Below are 21630 nucleotides of genomic sequence, written 5' to 3'. Positions count from 1 at the left end.
ATCTGGTTTCCTGTCCAACTATCTCTGCTCCAAAGGATTGAGAGGATCCAGAGACGTTTTACAAGGATCGTATTTCGTAGGTCGCTGGGTCATCACTCTATTCCGCTTCCTTCGTATGAGGATAGATGCACTTTATTAGGCCTTGCCAAGTTGGAGCACCGCTTCTCGGTCGCTCAGGCTTCTTTCGTCGCTGGCATATTGCTCAATACGATTGATACCCCTTCACTTCTGTCGCGCTTACATTTGTATGCACCTTGTCGCACCTTACGTTATCGTTTTCGTCTCCAGTTACCTATATGTCGTACACGTTTTGCTCGCAATGAGCCTTTTGTAAGAGCTATGTCGTCTTTTAATAGTACTTATGATCTGTTCGATTTCAACATATCCTATCCTGTCTACCGATCCCGTCTTCGCTCCTTTTCCGTACCATAAACTCCTTCCAACTCCTTCGTGAATAATTGTTATACTATAGTCAGTAAGCACTATTGCTGTAACCCAACGTGGCCGAGCAATTAATAAAATAAAAATAAAAAAAAAAATATTTGGTATTTTTCTTAGTTTAACCCTTAGTATTAAAACCTATTATTTGGAATTGCGTTATTACAAAGTTGATTTTTTTAATTTCATCCCGGCAAATGCCCATTGTGCACTTGTGAGCTACGGCTATCCGACCCATTAACCTCAAATACCATCAGCCATCAATTTTCAATCAACCATCTAGAAGAGAGAAATTAAATTTTAAACTCATTCCTACTGCAATGTTGTGTTAATCACTACTCCATTACCGTTTCGCCCCCTTCCACACCGCAGTGCTGCCACTGGAACGTTCTCATTTACCATTTTTTCGAACTTTTATTTTCAGATTCTGCCGATAACGGATAGACCTCTGCGGCAAGCCCGAGGGTTTTTGTGCACATCTCACACTCACTTCGGTAACACTCTCGCACCACATTTGACCGATGGCCGAACGACCGCACATGATTAACGAGCCATAATATTGAAATCACCTGTCAGTCGGCTCATAAATTTGCGTTCGAGGGTACAGGAATGTGTTTGGTTATGTTTTGTGCGGCCAGGACCTGAACGAACCGCTCGGCTTGCGGCCATAAAAGGGAGTGCACCCAACCCAGCACACGCGTACGCGATCGTACATCAACGACTACTTTGTTTACAAACACCAAAGCCAGCTGCTTGCGCTGGTACGCACTAAACGTCAAACGCGGCAGTGCTGCCAGTCGCTCCCAACGCCCAGCAATGTACGAACGTCCGGTAAGGATATGGTGAGTGGCTTGGTCCGGCTTTGTGGCTTCCGATCTTCGATGTCCGCAGCGGACAGGGCGTGTGCGGTGGTGCTTGATCGGTTACTGCTGGTGCTGGTGCTACTATCGCCGTACGGATGTGGCGAACTCGGTTCATCCCAGCCCGGTTTGATCCGAGTGGAGCACGAGCAGGGCCCGGCCCTGTCTGCCTCGTCCCAGCTGTGCGGTGGCAGCACGCTTACCGCACCGCACGGCATCATCTCGACGCCCAACTTTCCGGCCCGGTTTCCCGTCCCGATCAGCTGCACCTGGATCATCGACGCATCGGCCATCGTCGGTGCGAACGTGTCGATCGTGCTGTACCTGACGCAGCAGTACGTTCTCGGCGGGCTGCGCTTCACCGAGTACATGTACTACAGTGACGACTACAAGGTGCCCAGCATGAACGTGTACGAGCTGAGCGAGGATGACGTGACGAGCGTACCGTGGATCCGGTTCGGCAGCCCGTACCTGGAGGTGCGCTTCACGATGGACAGCCTGTACGGGACGCATCTGCGTGCCCTCGACCGGCTGCTGGATGTTTACGGGTTTAACATCACGTACGAGGTGGACACGGTCAAGCCGCACACTTGTAATGCGCTACGCTGCCGGTTCCTGGGCAACTGCTACGCGAAGCCAGATTATTCGTGAGTATTTCTTAATTTGTATTTTCCGTTCATGAGAGTCTTTAAAGGATACATTGTTGATGCTCCTTTTAGCTGATGTCCAAGTGTAGCGTCTTTTTCTAAAAAAGAGAAATAATTTCACAAATCATACTTCAAATCAAAAGAAATTGTTAGCAACAGCAGTCCTATCTATTTTACCCAATTGCAACCAGCCTCCGGAAAGCAAAACATCCGGCTAAAAACACGGCAATTCTTGGAAGAAAATATCATCCAAAAATTACCGACAAGGTGAAACGGTACTCTGCTGGCTCGACGGCATCTTATGCCATGCGTTCCGTTCCACAGTTTAACCATAATTGGCTGCGGAAGGAAAGTTTGTCGGCAAGAAATTAGCGATAAGCACGTCACAACCTCTCAGCACAGGCGTAAGCACAAACACTGGCCAAGTGCCCGAGCTGCTTAATCCATCTCAATTGCGTCACGTTGACAATGCGGGCGTCGGGCCGGTCATTCATTTTCACTTCGATTGAGCGCACGTGCCCTGCCAGAAACGAGCCAAAGCTGCTAGGTACCGCTTACCGTCATCCTTTTATACTCGCGCCAGGCTACCAATTATTCGGTAATTGCCATAGCGTCATCGTTAAAATTTTGTCACAACTAGTGAGCATCTAGGGGAGTTATTCTGTTTGACGGGTAACAACTGGCTACAACTGTATTGTTGCAAAGGAGTGCCAGATGAATGCGCCGTATTTCCGGTGTAAAGTATTAGCATTGAGGCTTGTATTCAAGTCTTTGTTCTGGATGATGAGCGTGACGATGTCACGGACAAACTACCCCATCCCGCGTTTCACTCTGACATTAGTCGCCATCGAAAGCCTTCAATTAGTGTGGCTTCGATCCGGAAGGCAAACAGTAAGAACCTTGTTGAGCTTAGTGCCTTCTCTCCCGTAATGCCACACCGTGCGTCACTGGTTTTAATCGTTTGATGCCGCCGAGTGTTGCGGTACCTTTAGAAGAGTATAAATTAAGCTCTCTCTTCCGCAGGTAACGCAGGTTTCTTGATTCTGCGGCGTTACGAGACGAGACCTAGTTGCCCGATGATGGTCTGGACAATGGACAATGGTTGGTTTATGCATCTGCCTTACTGTGGTCACGCACTTACACCCACACACGTATCAATTTCATCTGCAGCTGTGCTGTTTATCTAGAATTAAACAGCCCTCCCCCACTGGTTCTGGTCAAGCCGTGGTCGAGGCAGCTCTCTTGCGCACCCGTGCTGCTCTGCAATTATCCTATCAAGATGATCGTCTACGTTTTGTGGTTTGCCGGGCCTACCCTTAACCACAAGGCCAGATAATTGCTCTGCAGTTCATTTTTGTCCGCACTCCTTACTACCCGGCACAGAAGCTAATTAAAACAATTTACGCAACAGTGTGTTGCTGTACCGTTCATCGGTTGCTGCCGGATAGCTGACGGGTAGTTGACATGCAGAAAGAGCTGCTTGCGGTTACCATCGAGCAATGGAGCCATGGAAGAAAAGCACAAACATTAGCATTAACACCTCCCGGAAAGCATTGAAGGTGCGCTTCTAACGACACACTGCTATGCTTGACACGTGCTACGTCGTACGGAAGTAGGAACTTAGAAAGCATCCCAGCAAGTCCTAGCCTGTCCTCGGAACCATGTTTCTTACCTTAGCGATGCGCGTCACCATTCAGCCCGGGAAGAATGCAAAGGAAAGAAGCAAAAGCGTTCGAGATGTTCACTGCACAGTAAATTGCGACCGTGCCGAAACGAATGACAGGGATTTATTCCCCATTTCCTGTGATGCGCTTTTGCATGCTCGTCGCCGTCGTCGTCGTCGTCGTGTCTACGGGCATCTTGAGCGACCAGTTTCCGCAACCGCAAGAAATTTCACAGCTCACAAGAGTCGACCATAGGCGTTAGTGTGACGCCCCGGTTTCTCGAGCCATATGCAACGCCGAGCGGGGTGGCGTACTATCAACGGGGTGCTATGCAGCGCCACAACGCCATGCAAAAGGACATTCGCGTGTCATCGAGAGCAACGAGGGGTGGAACGGGCCACCAGCACTGGAGCTGAGGAAGCAAAAGAAACCAAATATGTCACGAAGGAAAATATGTTCCTTGTCAGGAGTTACGCGCCAGCAGCAGCAACAGCAACAGGGTGCGACAGCGGTGAGGCGCTGCTCGGTGTTGTTGGTTTCGTTCTCGGAAGGCACGATGCCGACGATTTCCCGGGAAAGGCCAACGTTGGGTAAATATTTTACCGCGTCGAAGAATGTCGTCAGGGATGGCACATACACGGAGAGGGGAGAGGGCATACCACCCGCATGTGTAAACATTTGTGCTGGCACAATGTTAGCAGAGTGTTACCATTTTTCCGGGGTGTTATGTTGTAATGTGTGAGCAGTGTACGCTTAGCATGTTTAGCGGTAGCAGCGACGTTCCTTAGCATGCGCAAACCCCCCGGCGAACAAAGGCGCGATGAATAAGTAAAGCTAACACCGTTCTATGGTTGATTGTTATTCATCTGGGATTCCGTTCCGTTTTCCAAAGAAAAGATGAAATATTGGTCCCGCTAATGGTGTACGGTGAGTGGAAATTGAAAAGTTAAACGCAAAATTTAAAGCCCGTTCTGTGGCACGTGCACGTATACCAAGCGAAATTTCTCATCTTCATAGAAAAAGAATCTCGCTGCAAAAACGAAGCCCAGATTGTTCTTCCCCTACCGCTGTCTCTCTCAGGACTACGAATAACTAAACGACTTATTTTCACTTTCATTCCTCACCGGCAGGTACACATTCCGGAGTACGTTTTTGAGCAGTTAGAAGAAGAAAGCTCTCACCCCACGAGTCCCAGGCAAAGCGAAAGCTCTTCCCTTGTGGAAATAACCACCAGTTCATCTACATCTCCAGCAGAACCTCACACAAAATTGACTACTCTTCCGTGAGTGGAAGGCAAAAAGTTGCCCCAAAAACGTCGCAACCGGTAAAGCCGGAGCTAACCCGCAGGGCCATTGGCAGAAGTCGGGCAAAGCCGTGCAAAATTATTTTCCTCAATTATCGTGCACCACTCCTTGCTGCGCCTTGGTCGTACTTGGCAACTGGAACAGGTTTTCATGGCTGGACTTTTTGCCCTCCCCAAAACCTGCGAGGATAATTTGCCTCACCACATCACAGCCATTCTCTACCGGACTGGACCTGCTCCGAAGCGGGGTACCGTATGGTCCGTGAGCTGTGAGTGAGGTTCAAGTTTATCCATTATTCTTCCCCCGGCAGCGATAAGCTGAAGATTTTGACTCACCAAAGCAGCCGCCAGTAGGTCAAAACCGGGTCTATGCGCGTACACACAGCACAAACGGTGGGAGCTTTTGTGCCCGCACGGTGGTGGTCGCCCTTTTGCTCATGCCGCGCCACACTTTGAAGCTTTCTGGTGCTGTTGTTCCATTTTTGCGTGGCAGTTTTATGACGCTCCATAACCGCTTTTACCGCTGCAATTGGACGTGTTTTTCTTTGAACCAGCAGGTTACCATTTCATCTGTTCTCTGTCCATCTTCTGTCGGAATGGTGTGCGGTCGGATTGTACGAACCCATCAGAGTCAACTTCATTTTCTCGGGCACCTGTCGGTGTGTTGTTGCTCGCGGTTGCGCTGGTTGATTTGCCTGCGTGGGGTGGTTTTTTTTAAAGAAAGATGCTTGTTGTCTTCCAGCTTGGAAATAAATTGGTTTGTTTTACCCATAGCATCTGAAAGCGGCAAACGCTATTTTGTTTCTGTTTCCCCTGAGTACACTATGTTTTAGCTAGATATGTTGGATGAGTCAAAACTAAACTAACCTTAAGAATTAGTTCCGATCTGAGAGAAAATCTACAAAATGAAAGAGTAGATTATAAGGTAATGCAGCGGCAAATTAGCTTTTCGAGTAGGATAGTATTATAAAAGGTCATAGTAATCTCCAAACATTCTTCCTAATAAGAAGATGACGTATAATAAAACTAGCAAGAAAAGTAGCGTAGTGATGAATGTTCTGATACAAACATCGAATATTCTGGTAAGGTAGAACAGTTGTTCCGTTCTAAATTTGATCAATTGAGAATGTTTTTGTTTCTATTGTATTATTCATTACATTGTACCTCTCATGTTACCTCACAAAATACTCAAAAAAAAACCACAACGATTTATATACTAAATCTAAGTATGTTGTGTCTGTATGTTGTGTAAAAAAATTGAGCGAATTAAACGGTTAATTTAATGCATTGCAGAGTATAAATTATTGCAAGAATTTTATTGCATTGTGTCCTTTCGCTCTTGGTACCAAATACGCATGATTTATGTATTATCGAATAAAAATAAATTAGGCGAAATTTTTTAAAAAATCTTTTGTATTTTCATTAAATTAATACATTACACTAAAAAATAAACTATTTTGCATGGTTTCATTTATTTTTTACATTATACTACTCTTTTGTAATATTATTCTCAAATAATAGACTAATTGCTCTTACAAGTGCGAGTGTCCAAATATGTAAATAATAATTTACGAATGCACACTAATTCATATCAAAAAATTTTGAAAGAAACATTGCAAGCTTTAAAACACAGGTTATAGAGGTTTGAAATGAATTGCTTATGTTTGAAGATGCTGTAGTAAGATTTGTTTATAGTAATTTTGAAGATGCTATAATAATGGACAATTCCTATCGCCCATTACTATACAAAGTCTACTAAATTTCCTACGCTATTTCCTATATATGCTGAATTCTTACCATATTTACTACGCTAATTCCTATACCATTCCAACGCTGCAAATTTTCTATCGAGTATGGTTTGTCGACTGAAACTGGAATTGTATCGGTTCTAGACCCGGACCAATTATCGTTCCGAATCCGAATCCAGAATAGTTAGAGGTACTATTCCTGAAAGTCATTGAAATCGGGAGCGATTTCTGCATCATTATAGGTTCATGATCGGTTCCAGGACCGGTATGGGTTTAGTATTCGTTCTGTTATGGGGCTCCTTTCATGTCCAGTACTGATATTTCATTCATGATTCATGGATTCATGAGTAGTTCTACGACCGATATGAGTTCATGATAAGTTCCAGGGCATGTATAGACTCATGATCGGTTCCAGAATCGGTATGGGTTCATGATAGGTTCGAGGAAGGGTGTGGGTTTGTGATCAGTTCCAGGAACGGTACGAGTTCATGATTGGTTTCAGGACCGGTTGGGGTTCATGACAGATCCCAGGGCAAGTATGGGTTCATGATGAGTTCCAGCCCCGGTGTGTGTTTATGATAGGTTCCAAGATAGGTACAGATTCATGAGGTACAGCTTTCAGGACTGGTATAGGTTCATGATCAGTGTCAGGGACACTATCGGTACATGATCGGTTACAAGACTGGAATGGATTATTGATATGCTTCAGGTCAGGTATGGGTTCATAATCAGTTATTGGACCGGTATGACCAGTATTGTTGTCAAAACAGCCTTGACAGCCAGACAACCATCACAAGCCGCCCGACAAGACGGATGGAACCAAGCGCTAGATGGCCGCCTGCGACGGACCACAGAACCGAACGCTAGAGGGCCGCCACGACACGAATCAAAAGACACGAAGGCAGTAGCGACAAAATAAGCGAAGGAGAGACACGGATTTTTTTTAATCGCACGACCAGTACCCTTTAATTAAATAAAGAAAAAACTAAACCGGATGAAGGCAAATAAAGCGAGATAAACGCAATTTTTCAGTTCATTTAATTTTGAGTACTTCCATTAAAGAAGCCGAGTCGAAGCCTTTTAAGTCGTTTTCTTTGCATATTAAAGTCGATTAAGTCGCTTTTTCCACAAGTATTGATTCCTGGACCGGTATGAGTCTAGTATCGCTTCCAGGACCGTTATAGGTTCAGTATCAGTGCCAGAACCAGTATAGGTTCAGTATCAGATCCAGGATCGGCATTAGGTCATTTGCAGTTCTTGAACCAGAATATGTAATGTATTAGTGTTAGGACCAGTATGAGTTTTGGTTTTAGGTCTCTTAAGGCCCGAGTCTATGAAAATGTTGCGGTAACATTTGTTGCCAAATCGTATGGACGATCTGTCAAACTCATGTTGCGGGAACATTTTTATTGCAAGTGAAACAAATCGATTTGTTTCTTGTTTATTTGTTGCTGGAAGATTTTCGAACTTGTTTGCTCACCAAAACGGATAAAAAATCATTTCCACTCAATTTTAAAATGTTTTAGTGAGCAAATTTGTGCACAGTTTTTGAAATAAATAGGAAAATCCATAAATGTTGCCGCAACATGTTCATAGACCCAGGCCCAAGGGGTCGTCAGAAGTATCTCATATGAATTGGGTTCGGCGTATTTTTAAGAGTAAAATGGATCTTTTAAAATTATTTGCGCAGCCCTGTAAGCTAAATGAACTAGTTATAGAAAAATATTGCGTCGTAATTATTACAGCGTGTTGGCATGTATTAAATTATCTATTTATTATTTGCATTTTATTATACGTGTCCTAAATTAAACTAAACATAAGAAATAGACATCCTTAAGATCAAAGTCTCATCTTAGACTAATGGTTGAAGTTTTAAACTGTCACACCACTAATACTCACTTCACCCGCACCAACTGCAATTTTAATAACCTGTCATCACATTTAGTTAAAGAAGAAGAAAAAACCCTTTGGCAGCAAAGATATCATTCCGACGGTGGATGCTTCAGTGAATTAAAAATACATTCCGTTTGCTACTGAAAATGGTTAAACTTTGACATCCGACCTGACCTGAGGCTGGCTTCATCCTGAGGTCATATTCGTGTTGAATTAAATATGATAAATTTAGCACACACACTTTCCCACTCACTCTTTCACGCTGGTTGTATGTGCTCCGAAGGCTTTTGGGTACCGGGAAAGCTGAATTTCCCACACCGGCTTGGGGCACCGGAAGTAGATGGTTCTGATGACTTTCACCCATCTTTTTCGGTGTAATGCCGTAGAAGGAAGAAGCCGAAACCATTCTCGAAACGCTCATCACCTAACCGTCGTTTCTTACAGCTCTTCAACTCTGCAACGGATTATCCCGGGCGTATGCCCGGGCGTTGTACGCATCGTCGGAAAACCGGGCTCACTTCTTTTACATTTCCGGTTGGTCCGTGAAAAACCAAAATCCTCCACCAATATTATTTATTCATGCATGTACCCCGGTGCGAACCGTACGGATCCCGGGTCCGGGATCGGAATTCAGGTCGACGCAGGATTCAGCAACCGATGCAGAAGTTTCCACCGGTTTGCGCTCGTGCTCATCACTGCCGGTTTCGCTTCCGGAAGGGGTTTCCAGCTTGCGTACTTTGCTGTCCGGAAGCATCCTATGCGAAAACTGCGTAACTATTTCTCGCCCACACCAAAGCGAAACCGGAAGTCGGGGCCTCGGTGTTGGCTCTACTCCACTAAATGACGCATACGAAAACGAGCAGTTCCTTCATTTTCGAGGGAGATGGAAGGTATGGCCGGGAGGGCCTCGGAACTCGTTACTAAGATGACCCCCCCTTTCGGTCATGGCGATGGCAAAGTGTGGTGGTATATCTTTGATGTCTTATAGCGAAATGATTCCCAGCGTCGGATTCATTACGAATGCAGTTTTGATTTATGCAACTCATTCCCTGGTTGCATGAATGGTTGTGATTTTTAAGGGTGGTGGTGGCCGTTTGAAGTGAAAAGCTTTACGTGCAAATCACAGATCAAAATTCAATTTTGCACCAACGACCACATCACAGGGCAGTTGGGAATGGTTGTGCATCCAGTTTTAAGTACCCTTTCGTGTGTCCTGTCTTGGTGGCATTTTCTCACAACGCTATCAAGCGTGATGGTGGTGGAATGAGATGAGCTTTTTTATCGTTCTTATCGTACCCTATCGTGTGTGTGTGTGTGCTATTTGGCTGTGGCAGACGTCCAATTACGAAGCCCGTTACAATCGTGGAACGTGTCTAATTGAACAGTTTCGTAGCGGTGGCACTGCCATAAAAGTGAATCGAACCATTTCAATCCACCAAACAGCACGGTTTCGCAAAGTCTGCTTTACGGTAATTTCGGCAACCGTTTGAAAAGCAGCAAACGCCGATTAACGAAGGCAAACATGTTGGTTCCTCTCGAAACTGAAACACCTCCACACGCACGCACGCACGCAAAGGCAATCGAAACCTACCCAAGCATAAGCTCTCAAACGATGCATTAGAGCGGTGTTTAACTAGCACACGTTCTGGCACGTACCTCTTCTAGTACGCCTAAATACGAATGGATCTAACGTGTGAGCGGCACAATGCAAACACAGAAGGGCGCGCTGTTGTGTATACGTTCAATGATAGTAATCAAGCATGCGTTCTTTTCCAATCATTTATCCCGTCTGATAAGTCGACATGGGCGATTTTTTGCTGTTGATACGGCACAGACGCTCATACGTATGTGGTGTAAGTCTTAATCTGCTCAACACCGGTGCTGTGCTATGGCACATCATCGTTCACCCAACAAACGAAAGCACCACCACTGCACACTCGTTTTGTTCTATTTAGATGAAAAATTATGCATGAGCCCACTACTGATGCAACCGTAATCATTTATTTGTAAGAATCTGCTTCTAGACCTCAACGTGGTCCTAGCCCGAGCCCCGAACTTGCAGTGCATGTGTGTACGTGTATGTGCAAAACCAGTGCCATAAGTGCAAGGATGCATCTGGTTGTGTCAGAGATGGGCGTAATGTTGTATGTGCACAATGCACAAAAGCGAAATCGTACTTCTGATAGACGATATGAGTGGTTCTGGGGTGGTTTTGCGGTACAATCGGTACTGACCCTGCACGATAATCCTATTCGTGTGGGGTGGATTTCATCTTTCTTTATTAAACGCTCCCATGAAGGCAGGGTGCATCTGTACCTCGCAATGGCTTACACACTGTGGTGTGGTGTTTAATTCAATAACTTTGGTTGGTAAGCAGAAATGTAAATTAGTCAAAATTATTTGGAGTAGTAATACATCTTAATAATAATTGTGTGGCAATAATAAATTTACAATGACTATACGATATTTGTGATCTAAATGGGTCAAGAACTATCCTACACTATACATACACTATGAGAATATTAAAATATGTTTAAAGATGATTTGTAAATCAGTTGGTGGAACGGATAAAATTTTAAGTTTGAGAACAAAGTTAAACTTCGAGACATGAATAACTACTATAGGACATGTATAACAAAGATATCGTATCTAATCGGTGCTTTTCATCTTATTGATCCTTTCGATCTTCATAGTAATTATTAATTAATCTCATTTCACATGCTTTTGTTTTCGATCAAACTTTTTGAAAGCTTTGCAATATTTTTGAGATGGTGGTGCAGTACGCTATCAGAATCAAACAAAACTATTTTTTTTAAATCATTTTAATTGATCCATTTATTCATTTATGTATTACTTCTTTATAATCTCTGAGTTCACAAAATGGCACAACATAATTTACAAAATAATGTACCCAGACTACACACGCCAAGCGCTCACTATACAATCAATTACTTCCGATACGCTGCATTATTGTACGTATGCGCTCGGGAAATGTTTTCCAAACTCAATGTGTTGTGGGATCAAACAAATCAAATAATGATGTGTATTACCAATACTGCTGCTGTTCACCGGTATGCTCAGCAAACATCAAACGATACCCCAAATATGCACCCCACCTTCTGCGAATAGAATGCCAATAATGGTCAAAATTGGGGTAGCGCATTTCCCCCCCGTGTGGTAGCAATTGTGCAAATATTTTCTATATTTTCTGCAAAGCGTTCGGGTTTATTTTGTTGGCCCCTTCCATTACTATGTATACGTTCCTTCGTCCATCACTGAACGGGATAGGGGTTTTCTCGTCGGAGGATCACAATAAAAGTACTGGCAGCGTTTTCACAAGCACCTGTTGTGGAATTTCTGCTGTGCTTCGTTGAAGGATAAGTGCTCTATTTGGTGGCTCTTGGAATTCTTTGTGCTCTTGTATTACGGATTTTGCTTAACATCGTTTACCAGTCTGGGAAGCGTCTTGATAGCATCAGAGCCTTTTGTTTGTCTGTAAAAATATGTTGAATAATGCATTGTAGTGGGCTGAAGGAATTGATTTAAAAAGCAGACAATTATTTCATTTTTTATCTACTATTTTTGCTCTACTTTATCCTTTGCTCGGGTCAATATCAAATTTCAATAATAAGGTTTACAAAGAATAAATTCTAACAACTTTTCAAGATGTGAGCTTTCTTGTGAACAAGATCTTTAATCAATCAAACAGTAAAATGTCAGTATCGCCATTGAAAGAAACGATGCGGTCTAATTGTTTTTTCGGAACAAGCTGGACAAAATAAATTGTTAAGACATTTAGAACTGTATCTTCAACCTGAAAATTCAACCTGGATTGTAATAAATACATTATGAGTCGTTTATTCATTTTTAAAGCTGCAATACTTCCGTTAGTATGGGTGTTCACTTTACTCCTCGTTTCCATCGCTAACGGACATCATCATCTTTCATTAACTGCAAGACCTTGCTGATGGTTTCTTTATGCTCTCTTGAAACACTCTACTGCTGCCACCGGCTAACGTTTACCTATGAGGAGCGCTACGTCTTTATTCTGGTACGAAAACAATGAAACCATCCCAGCGAAGAACCATGGTTGATTAGCTGTTGCTCTTTGTGGAGTACGCTCCCGGCAGGTTGTGCAAAACCGGTTAAAAAAACGGCTAAAAGGTGCAAATACTTGCACTGCAAAAGATACACTTGCCATCGGTGCCCTCGTTCCGTTCACGCGCAGCTTTCAGGATAAACGTTTTTTTGCACTCCGTTTGCACCACTTTTTCCTTCTTTACACCCCGTAATGCAAGCTTTCGCAAGAAGCGATTATTGTTTAGTCATTTGCTCACTAGCACCACCACGTTAGCTTTGGTTGGTGATGGTGGTGGTTACCTCTATCACGCTTGGCTGCCTTTCGAAGCAGACACACCGAACCAGTGCCGGTGAAACAGTGGATCGCCGTGTACGTCGTACGTCCATCCACCATTTGGAACGGTTATCCTTTCCCGGGGTTTGATACGTGCCGACGCTGACCAGCGATGGATAAATGTAGGAAAAAAGTAATAATGAACCATTTTTCCCGTCAGCCGGGCGCTAATGGATCGTCACAAAACGCTGTCACAGTGGTACGGTGGTGGCTTTTGTTTCCGCAATGGGTCACGGAAGACGTGCCGATGCTCTGTGGTTTAAATGTTGTTTCTCGGATTGTAGGATCCCGACGTTTGGTTTGAGTAAAAAAGGTTTTCTGGGATGGTAGCACGAGAAGTGATGAATGCTGTATTTCTTGCTTTATAATGCTTTATGAAGACTTTAATGTGGTGTTGGTGGGTAATTTCTCAACATTTCTTAACTGCAATCTAAGTTTTGAGTCAAATAAACATAACTCAATGAAAAGTATTGAAAAAGATGTGATAAAGTTATTGTGTCGAACTTCATGGAAGAAATTTGTTCCAATTTCTATACTCTCTATAAGTTTTGTTTGTCCTGGGAAAAACACTTGGTTCCGAAATCACCAGAACCATTCCTTCACCACTAGGTGCTTCATTTCTACCACAAGTGACAACATATCGCCCACATAAGCCGCCTTTAATGGCATTCATTTTGCTTCTTCTTGTACGTGCGGCAACAACAAATAAAAAACTCCTGCTCCATTTGTTGCCAACGATCTACGAAACGTGAAACGCACCCTTGCACCCTATTGTTTGACCGCTGCGAAAAGGATAAATGGATGGTACGCGGCGCTAGGAAGCCATCGCCCAAGGTACGCTGGATCAATTGCAAAGGCAAAGCCAAATCCCAAACCTTCCTGCCGTCGAAATGAAGCGGAAAATTATCTCACAATGCGGCGGCCGTTTGTCCGTGCACCGGTGGGGCACCATCGGTTCCTTTTCCCCGTGAAGCGTTTAATGGCGCTTGAGGCCATTTTGTCACCCGCGGTCATGAATTAAAACGCATCAACATCCGGAACACGAACCCGCCGCCGGCGACGATACTCCGAAAACCGACATCGATTCCGTATGATGTGCCGAGAGAAGTTGAGGCCATTTATTACTCGCTCGCCCTCATTCGCCCTGGACAACCACACACTGTATAAAGGCGGTGACAAGAAGCGTAGAACGCAGAACACGGCAGATAGTAGACCAGGGAAGAAGACAAAAAAAAAACAATCTCCAAGCCCGTGGGTGGCATGAGAGAAGAAAAATGGCAACTGCGCGGCTCGCCACCACCGTTGGGCGCGTTGGGTGATGCCGATGCGGCCATTTCTGGCAGTGACGTACGAGTGTCGGGCAATGATTCGTTAATAAATTATGTGCTTCCTGGTGTGGTGGTGGACTCGCGCATCCCGGTAGACTAATGGCGATGAGACGGGAAAGTGAACTCCCGCCACCGTACACGCCGGCACGGCCGGAACAATTTGTGTGGCGAGCTGTTGATTATCATCGTAATTCGTTTCAGGCGATGGGTGTAGGGGTGAATGTGTTTTTTTTCCTTCCACACATCTTCAACTCTTGTCGCTCATTTTACGCAAAATGTTGTTTTTTTTTGGTGTTATTCAGTACACATTGTTTATGTATGCACGCATTGCGTGTGGTTTCCAGCGACGACGACTTCATCATCTCTGGATGACACTTGACTTGATTATGATTCCCGGCATTGGTTGTGTACACACACACACACACCAGCTCCAAACACCCGATGGGAGTCATTAAATGCTCCGTCCAGAAAACCACACTTACCGGACAAGTGTAATGAAGTGGCCGGCTGTGGTTTGCAGCTGTCTATGTTGTGTCCCGGGCTATGAGACGCGGGCGCGCGTCGAGGTCCGTCAGGGCGGTGGGTTTCACTAAAAGTGTGATTACAATGATCGCACCCATTATGGAAATGGTGGATATTAATTATTGATTGAAATGTGGAGTGTCCGGTATGCAAATCGGGATGAGTTGTGTCCGCGACTCGTGGTGATTTGTAGCATGCTCCCGGAGGAGGATTAGCGGATGTAAATTATTGGCCTACATCAGTTTATACGGCAATTATGCTGCATGTGATGTTCCGTACTCTCATGTGATGTTCCGAACATGCATTTGATCCTTGGTACAGAGATGTTTTACATTTGATATTGGGTGGGAGCAGTGAATACTGCATTTATTTATTACTTAATTACTTCAATTAATGTTCTATTATTGGAGTGATAATTCATTTTCACAAAACACCATTTTTAAAATACTGTAAATCAACTGGAATGAATTGAATATTTATTTTAAATGGTCAATGGTAATCTTTTTCTGAATGCGTCAGGTTTTATGGAAAATGTTAAAAAATCTTCGTTAAATATGCCGACAAGTAATGACGATGCAGGCCAGAGGTCATGTATACTTAATCGTCTCTTTGTTACAGCGACATCAAAAACCACTCAGCTCAACCAATACTCAATACTTCTGAGAATCCTGAATCAGAATCCGATTGACGTTCAATATTCTTCTCGGTATTTGTTATCAATAATATTGAAAGGTTTTGCATGGTGGGGAAAATGCTAACAAATTGAGAGTTTTAAATCGTTGGCTTTTGCTCTAAAGTTTGCCATTTCGTATTTTCTTCTAAATTTTGGATATTAATTTATAAAGTCTATTTTAACAAATATTCAGTTTGTCACTTTTTGTAACATTTTGGAAGTAATTTGTCTTTAAAGATTTACATCACCTTTTTAAGCTTCCAATTCTGTTCTCTTTAAAGTTAAAAGATATCGGTTCTTCTAATTTTAAACTACACACAAGGCCAAATAAATAAAAATAAAGACAATTGTACGAAAGGTTAAATCTACATTAACCGTAGCAGACATTTCCATTGGTGGAGGAATTTCTTTCAACAATATCAAGAGTAAAGAAATCAAACCCCATAAATTTGTACTTCTGGGAAAACAGATCAAAAGTTAAATCACTAGAATTGATGGATCAAAGTGGTAGAGCAGTAGATCAAGCAGTAGATTTTGTTGAAGAAAATGGCTAACAATTGTCTAATAAAGCCGCCCACAGTGTCAAGTTCTAGGAACATTCTATATTCACTAGGGTCGCCTTTTACTGTCCTGAGATGAATGGTAATAGTCGTAGCATTTGATTCACTTCTATGGTATTTTGACAAAGCGTTGATTTTTCATCGGCAAACGATCGATGAATAATTTCAGATTGAACTATTGACTTACAATCTATTTTTCACAGTAAAAAACGAATTTCAAAAGTACATAATTTTTGAAAATTCTTCTAGTTCAATATGTAAATTGTTGTTATTTCCTATCCTATTTAGTTATTTAGGTAATTTGAATCGATCGTTTGAAACAAAAAGCGGTCGATGCAGGACTGAAAATTACTTCCTTTTTACCGCTAACATAGAATACACCAAATTGCAATTGTTCATTATTTTGAAAGTATATCGCACGGTGTTGGTAAAATGTCAATTGTTCAAGAGTGCCCAAAACAAGTAAAAAAAGTCTCGCATACTTGGAATTGATTGCTATCCAATATTGACTGTCTGATAATTTAACTTTACTTTTTCCCATTATTTGTGCTTATACTGAAACTTCATCTAAGCTCTTTTCCAGCTTAGCTCCAATGTTCAGTAAAAAAAAGCTCATCATACCACTTCTAACAAACAATTCTCCTGCAAAAAAAAAAACAAATGGCTTGTCAGTAAAAACACTGTCCTTATACAAAAACTTTCCCCAGAAAAAGCAATCGAAATCCTTTTGGCAACAGCGGCCGCCGAGCGAGGAAGCGACCAGATGGCTTTAGGTTTTGTTTGGAAGCTTGTTATTTTTTGTGTCTTTTGCTCCTTCCCCGAAACCATCCCATTTCCGTGTGCATTTGAATATACCTCAAGAGCAGAGCAAAGGATTACACACACACACACACTCTCACACCACACATACGCACATCGAGTCACTCCGAGGACGCTTGGACAGGATTTGTCGCCGTTCCCGTTTATTTGTCCCTCCCGTCAGCTATCTAACGAATCGTCACAAATTGAATTTCTTACTCCACCGAGACAGCACGCTCGCTTTTGTGTCTAAAGCATTTGCGTAAAATTTTAAGTCACTCTTTGGCGAAGGGAACCGACTGCAAAAAAAAATAAAACACCACGTTGTGGCCGCGAAAGAATGTGAATTCATTTGTCTCTCCTCCCCCCCCCCCCCCCCCCCCCCCAAGGGGGTGCAAAGGGTTTTGTGAATGTATGCTCGGGAAATAGGTAACGAAACGGGAGAAAAATACGAATCCACCGCTCCAAATGGCCATGCGGTTTGGTGCTGGCAGTGTTGCTGCAGCCCAACCAACAAACAGATGGTGGGGTAGCACGCCCCGCCGAGGTCAAATGAACTCCTTGCCTTCGGTGCTTTTAAAAAGCAAAACAAAGCAGGACAGTGGGAAAGGAATGAGACGAGAAACGGCGTCCTTACCAGACGCAACCGCAAGAGCATGCCGGCTATGCGTAACCAGCGGCGGCGTTTTACACGATGATGATGGCACATTTGCTTTCTCACCGCACAAAACTGCCTGCTTTTGTGCTTGCCTTCCCTTTTCGCTGTTTCGCTTAACGGGCGAATCCTGAGCTTAAGCTCGAGAATGGCGTAAGGTAGAGCATAGACAACAGCCGGGGCGAAAAGTAAAAGCAATGCTAATGCGGAACGAGCGCGCGGTAGCGCTCGCGCGTGTGCGTCCGCACACCCAAGAGAATGAATATTCATGAAAGCACAATAAATTTCGCCGCAAAGTTAATAAAAATAGATTTACTGACGCGCAAACTGGTACCGAAATTGTCAATGGGACACAAGGGGTGGGACAACGGCGGCGATGGGGTGATGTTTTCAAGACAGAGAAAGAGGCACACAAAAGAGAAAAGCAAAACAGCCGGAACCAGTAGCGGAACCAACTTATTTGCTTTTCACCGTAGCGCAAGCGATTGAAGGGTGGTTGAGCTTTTACCGACCGGCTGGTGGTGGTACATTCTGGCACGATTGTCAGTCAGCAAGGCATGTCAATCGGGCTGCCAAGTTATATTGAATTCCTTGCGTGTAACACTCGTCACAAGAAGCTTGTGACACCTTAACGATGGCACACCCCTTTTATCGAGAGTAGGACAAACACACCTTGCCGATGGATGCTACGGTGGGATTTTATTTTTTTGTGTTAAGACCACAAACCGACCTGCATTCAACTGGAGACAGTTCACTGCATCGGGATGCAGTGTTCGGCTTTACCTTTACCGTTTTGCCGGTAATCGGAAGATCCATTGTGCGATTCCGCTGTACGGTTCGAATGTACCCTACCCATGCCATTCAGTGCTCGTGCAAACTGATTCCCACATCCGGGAGCGCTAAAAAGGACACGATTTCTTTGTCACTAGTTTGTTTGGAATTTTTCGTTTCCTGTCATCACAGCTCGTTCGCTTGTTATGTAGGGCCTTGGCGGCGATTGTGTACGTTGGTGGTGGCATCGATTTAAATCTTTAACGGGCTGTTTTCTTTCTTTCGCTCTTTTATCCATTTTCAGGTCGTACTATTGTGACTGCTATCCTGGATTTAGTGGTCCCGACTGTGGCGATGGTCCGCTCTGCAAGGAGGCGAATGTCTGTGAGAACGGTGGCACATGCAAGTAAGTGTTATGTTGCTAGCAATTTAAAAGGTTTTCCGTTCCGTACCTTTTTATTGTTTTAGATGGGAAGTTTTTCTTTAATTACTTCAAGTAGAATCAAAATATTGAATTACAAAATCTTTAATTTGTTAATTTTCCTCGTAAAATTTTAATACAGGATGTCAAAACGTAAGAGAGACAACTTAAATACTTGCTGGAATATATACAATTGATAGTAAATTATTGCATCAAGTAATTGAGTTTCATTACATGACATTAAATCCAATAGTTATCATCAAGTATTTTAAATTTGTTTAAAAATCAACATTTACCAACAATATATTTTTGGTTTTTCCTTTGATAAGTTAATTAATTGAAGTTGTTTCGAGAATATCTCTTGCTGAATAGTGTGTTTTACTTAGCTTACTTCTTTTTTAATATTAGATCCCTTTTTTTAACTGTATTGCTTCTCTATTACCTAAACAAATAAAAATGCAACACAATCGAGTGCATCTATCTTGGAGTGTTTATTTTGACTAACGTCATAGCTTTCTTTTTAAACCAATATTTTTTATAGTTTTTGTTTGCCTTCATGAATTATTCATTTCATTTTATTCACTTCTTTCTGAAATAAATACTTAAAATTCAAGTAAAAATCATCGGTAAAAGTTGCTTTCAGTGGAACCTGAAATCAGTTATTTGAAATTTGAAAGTTTTGAATCTGAAATAAAAAAGAGAAATTAGTACAAAAAAGTCCATTGCAGACCAAAGTGTTCAAGTCCAATTCAAATTCATAAGATTTAGATCACTGTTCTGCAATAGATGTCAATCAATGTTCAAGCTTTTATGTTATATCTGGAAAATCTCACTACAAATGATTGTAAATATCTTTAAAATAAGCAAAATTAGAAACTGTTTTAATATGTTAAGTTGTAGGTATATGTTTCGTTCGTGTTGCATAAAAATCCAGCAGTAACATTTCTACATAAACATGAAACACAAATAACACCAAACTATACTGTTTTAATGTAAAGTAAGCACTTTTGAAATTTAATAGTCTTATCCTATAAAAATGCCCCGCAACTTTCCTGTTAATTATACACCAACATAATACTGATCGTTACGCATATTCTCCATACAATCATACACTTACGCACACACCCACAAAAACACACATAGAGCTTTTAGGGTTAAATGCATGCTTCATCATTTTACACTTTATGAGATTGTCCGCTAACCCGCCCATCATTTTCAACCACAGCCACACAGCCTGCAATATTAATGTCATCTCGCTTCAGCTTCCCCGCTTTTCCCCCCTTTCCCACCATTTTGACCCCAGTTTTTGACGCGCTTCCCGGTAAAGCAGCAAACCTTTCGCTCATTAACAAAACATGGGCGCTAAACAGGGCTTGTCATTCTCTGGCTATTTCAGGCATATCGGTGACAACGCCATCATCTGCATCTGCCCGGCCGGATTTAAGGGCAAACGGTGCGAGATCAACGAGTACGACGAGGTCACAGGTAAGGCATCGGTCGGTAAATATCCCTTGTCCCACCCATTATTTCCCACGCTGTTGCTAAAGACACGACGATGATGCATTGACGATGATGAGCGCTTTGGGAATCTCCGTCGTCGTCGTCGTCGTCGTCGTCATCTTGTTTTATTCACCCTCCATTCCCATTCCCATTGCCAGTAATTTACTTACCCATCGTTCATACGCCTCTCCGAAATGCTCAAGAAATGCTGATGAAAGAGGATTTTAATTAATTAGCCACTTTAAGAGGGCTGCCATCATGTCACGATAATCTCTACCGCCTTTTCCTTGCCGCCCGGAGGAGATTCTCTGTCGGATCATTGAACGGTAAACAGTGGAGTGATTTTCAATTATACTTGGTGATGGGATTTTTTGTGTGTGTACTAACGGTCTGTGTTCGTGCAGTCAAAGATGTTTTATACATGACATAATGTTACTGATTGTGAGTAAGAAAAGCCTTGCAGCAATGACTGTTACACACGTTTGAAATTTTCCTTACACAGTTTCCTTTTGTTTTTGAAGGTTAGAAATGTTAAGCAACATCTGTGCACGTTAATGGTATTGCTCACATCACACGCACGGAAAACAGTTAGAGGCAAACAGTACAGCGCTAATAGCTGATCCCTTGTTCCAACAGCGCGCTTGTTCATGACGTTTTACCCCTCGTTTGAGTTGCAAAGATTGGTGCCTAGCCCACAGGTGCCTAAAGTGTACGGGCGTGTACATCACACGATCGTGTTTTGCCTTGTCCATGTATTGCTTGTAGAACGTACAGTACTGCAGCAAAGTATCATATAGCAAAAGGCGCTCTCATTCTCTCGGCCGAAAGGAAACGGAAGCACCGAGACAAAGGGTGCCAACTTGTCAAACTCTAATAAAAACTGTTCTCAATCATGTTTGTTGGGTCGTACAGCAGCACTTACCTTCTGCCACACCGATAGACCACCGCTGGCAGCTCTCCTGCTGACCCGGATTTCGTAGAAGGTGATTTTCTGTTCGAAAAACAGGCACAACCCACAACGGGGAGCAGTGTTGTTTCTGTCGTGTTCGTGCCACCAGGAAATGGAGACGCCCAGTACTTCAAACTGAGCTTCCGAGCTACCGAAGCTCAACACTCTTGGGAACCTTTCTGCTGGTTTCTGGTGTTACCATCAAACAAGGTGAAAGCCTCTCGCTTCTTTTGCCTTCCCTTCGCCAATGTGGTGGGTAGTGATTAAACGGAAATTTTGATCGGGGCAGCAAAATCAAAAGGATCCTCTTTGCGGTGCGGTACTACTTCTTGGAGCGGCAAACCTCCCCCACACCTCCGGCAGCTGCTGCTGTGCGTTCGTCCGTTTAGTACCGAAAACGGGAAGGTAAATGTCAGAAAATAATTTTGAAAACGAAACGAAATTGATTCTTATCTTTAATTAAATCAGCCCCACTACCACCAACCG

General features: G+C 43.1%; 2 protein-coding genes across 5 annotated transcripts in view; both read left to right on the top strand.

Annotated features, from left to right (window-relative positions):
• Positions 1 to 21630, top strand: part of LOC120956499 (protein obstructor-E) — a 216559-nt gene that overhangs the window by 269 nt on the left and 194660 nt on the right. The window contains exon 1 of one of the 3 annotated variants that reach the window (XM_049608123.1): positions 1313 to 1316. The exons of 1 other annotated variant lie outside the window; for it this stretch is intronic. The gene's annotated coding sequence lies outside the window, so the exon portion shown is untranslated. Of the gene's footprint in view, positions 1 to 1312; positions 1317 to 5797; positions 5802 to 21630 lie in introns of those variants that run through there. One more of the 3 variants, XM_049608124.1, reaches the window with a different exon arrangement.
• Positions 1 to 21630, top strand: part of LOC120956508 (uncharacterized) — a 208100-nt gene that overhangs the window by 48909 nt on the left and 137561 nt on the right. For both annotated transcript variants that reach the window (XM_049608105.1, XM_040378010.2), the window contains exons 2-4: positions 863 to 1945; positions 18579 to 18680; positions 20092 to 20180. In XM_049608105.1, the coding sequence (XP_049464062.1) occupies positions 1278 to 1945; positions 18579 to 18680; positions 20092 to 20180 (859 nt within the window). In that variant the 5' untranslated portion in view covers positions 863 to 1277. The remainder of the gene's footprint in view (positions 1 to 862; positions 1946 to 18578; positions 18681 to 20091; positions 20181 to 21630) is intronic.

The sequence above is a fragment of the Anopheles coluzzii genome, chromosome 3, assembly GCF_943734685.1.
Source record: "Anopheles coluzzii chromosome 3, AcolN3, whole genome shotgun sequence".
NCBI classification, from domain to species: Eukaryota; Metazoa; Arthropoda; class Insecta; order Diptera; family Culicidae; genus Anopheles; species Anopheles coluzzii.
This window is presented reverse-complemented; position numbering and strand designations above follow the sequence as displayed.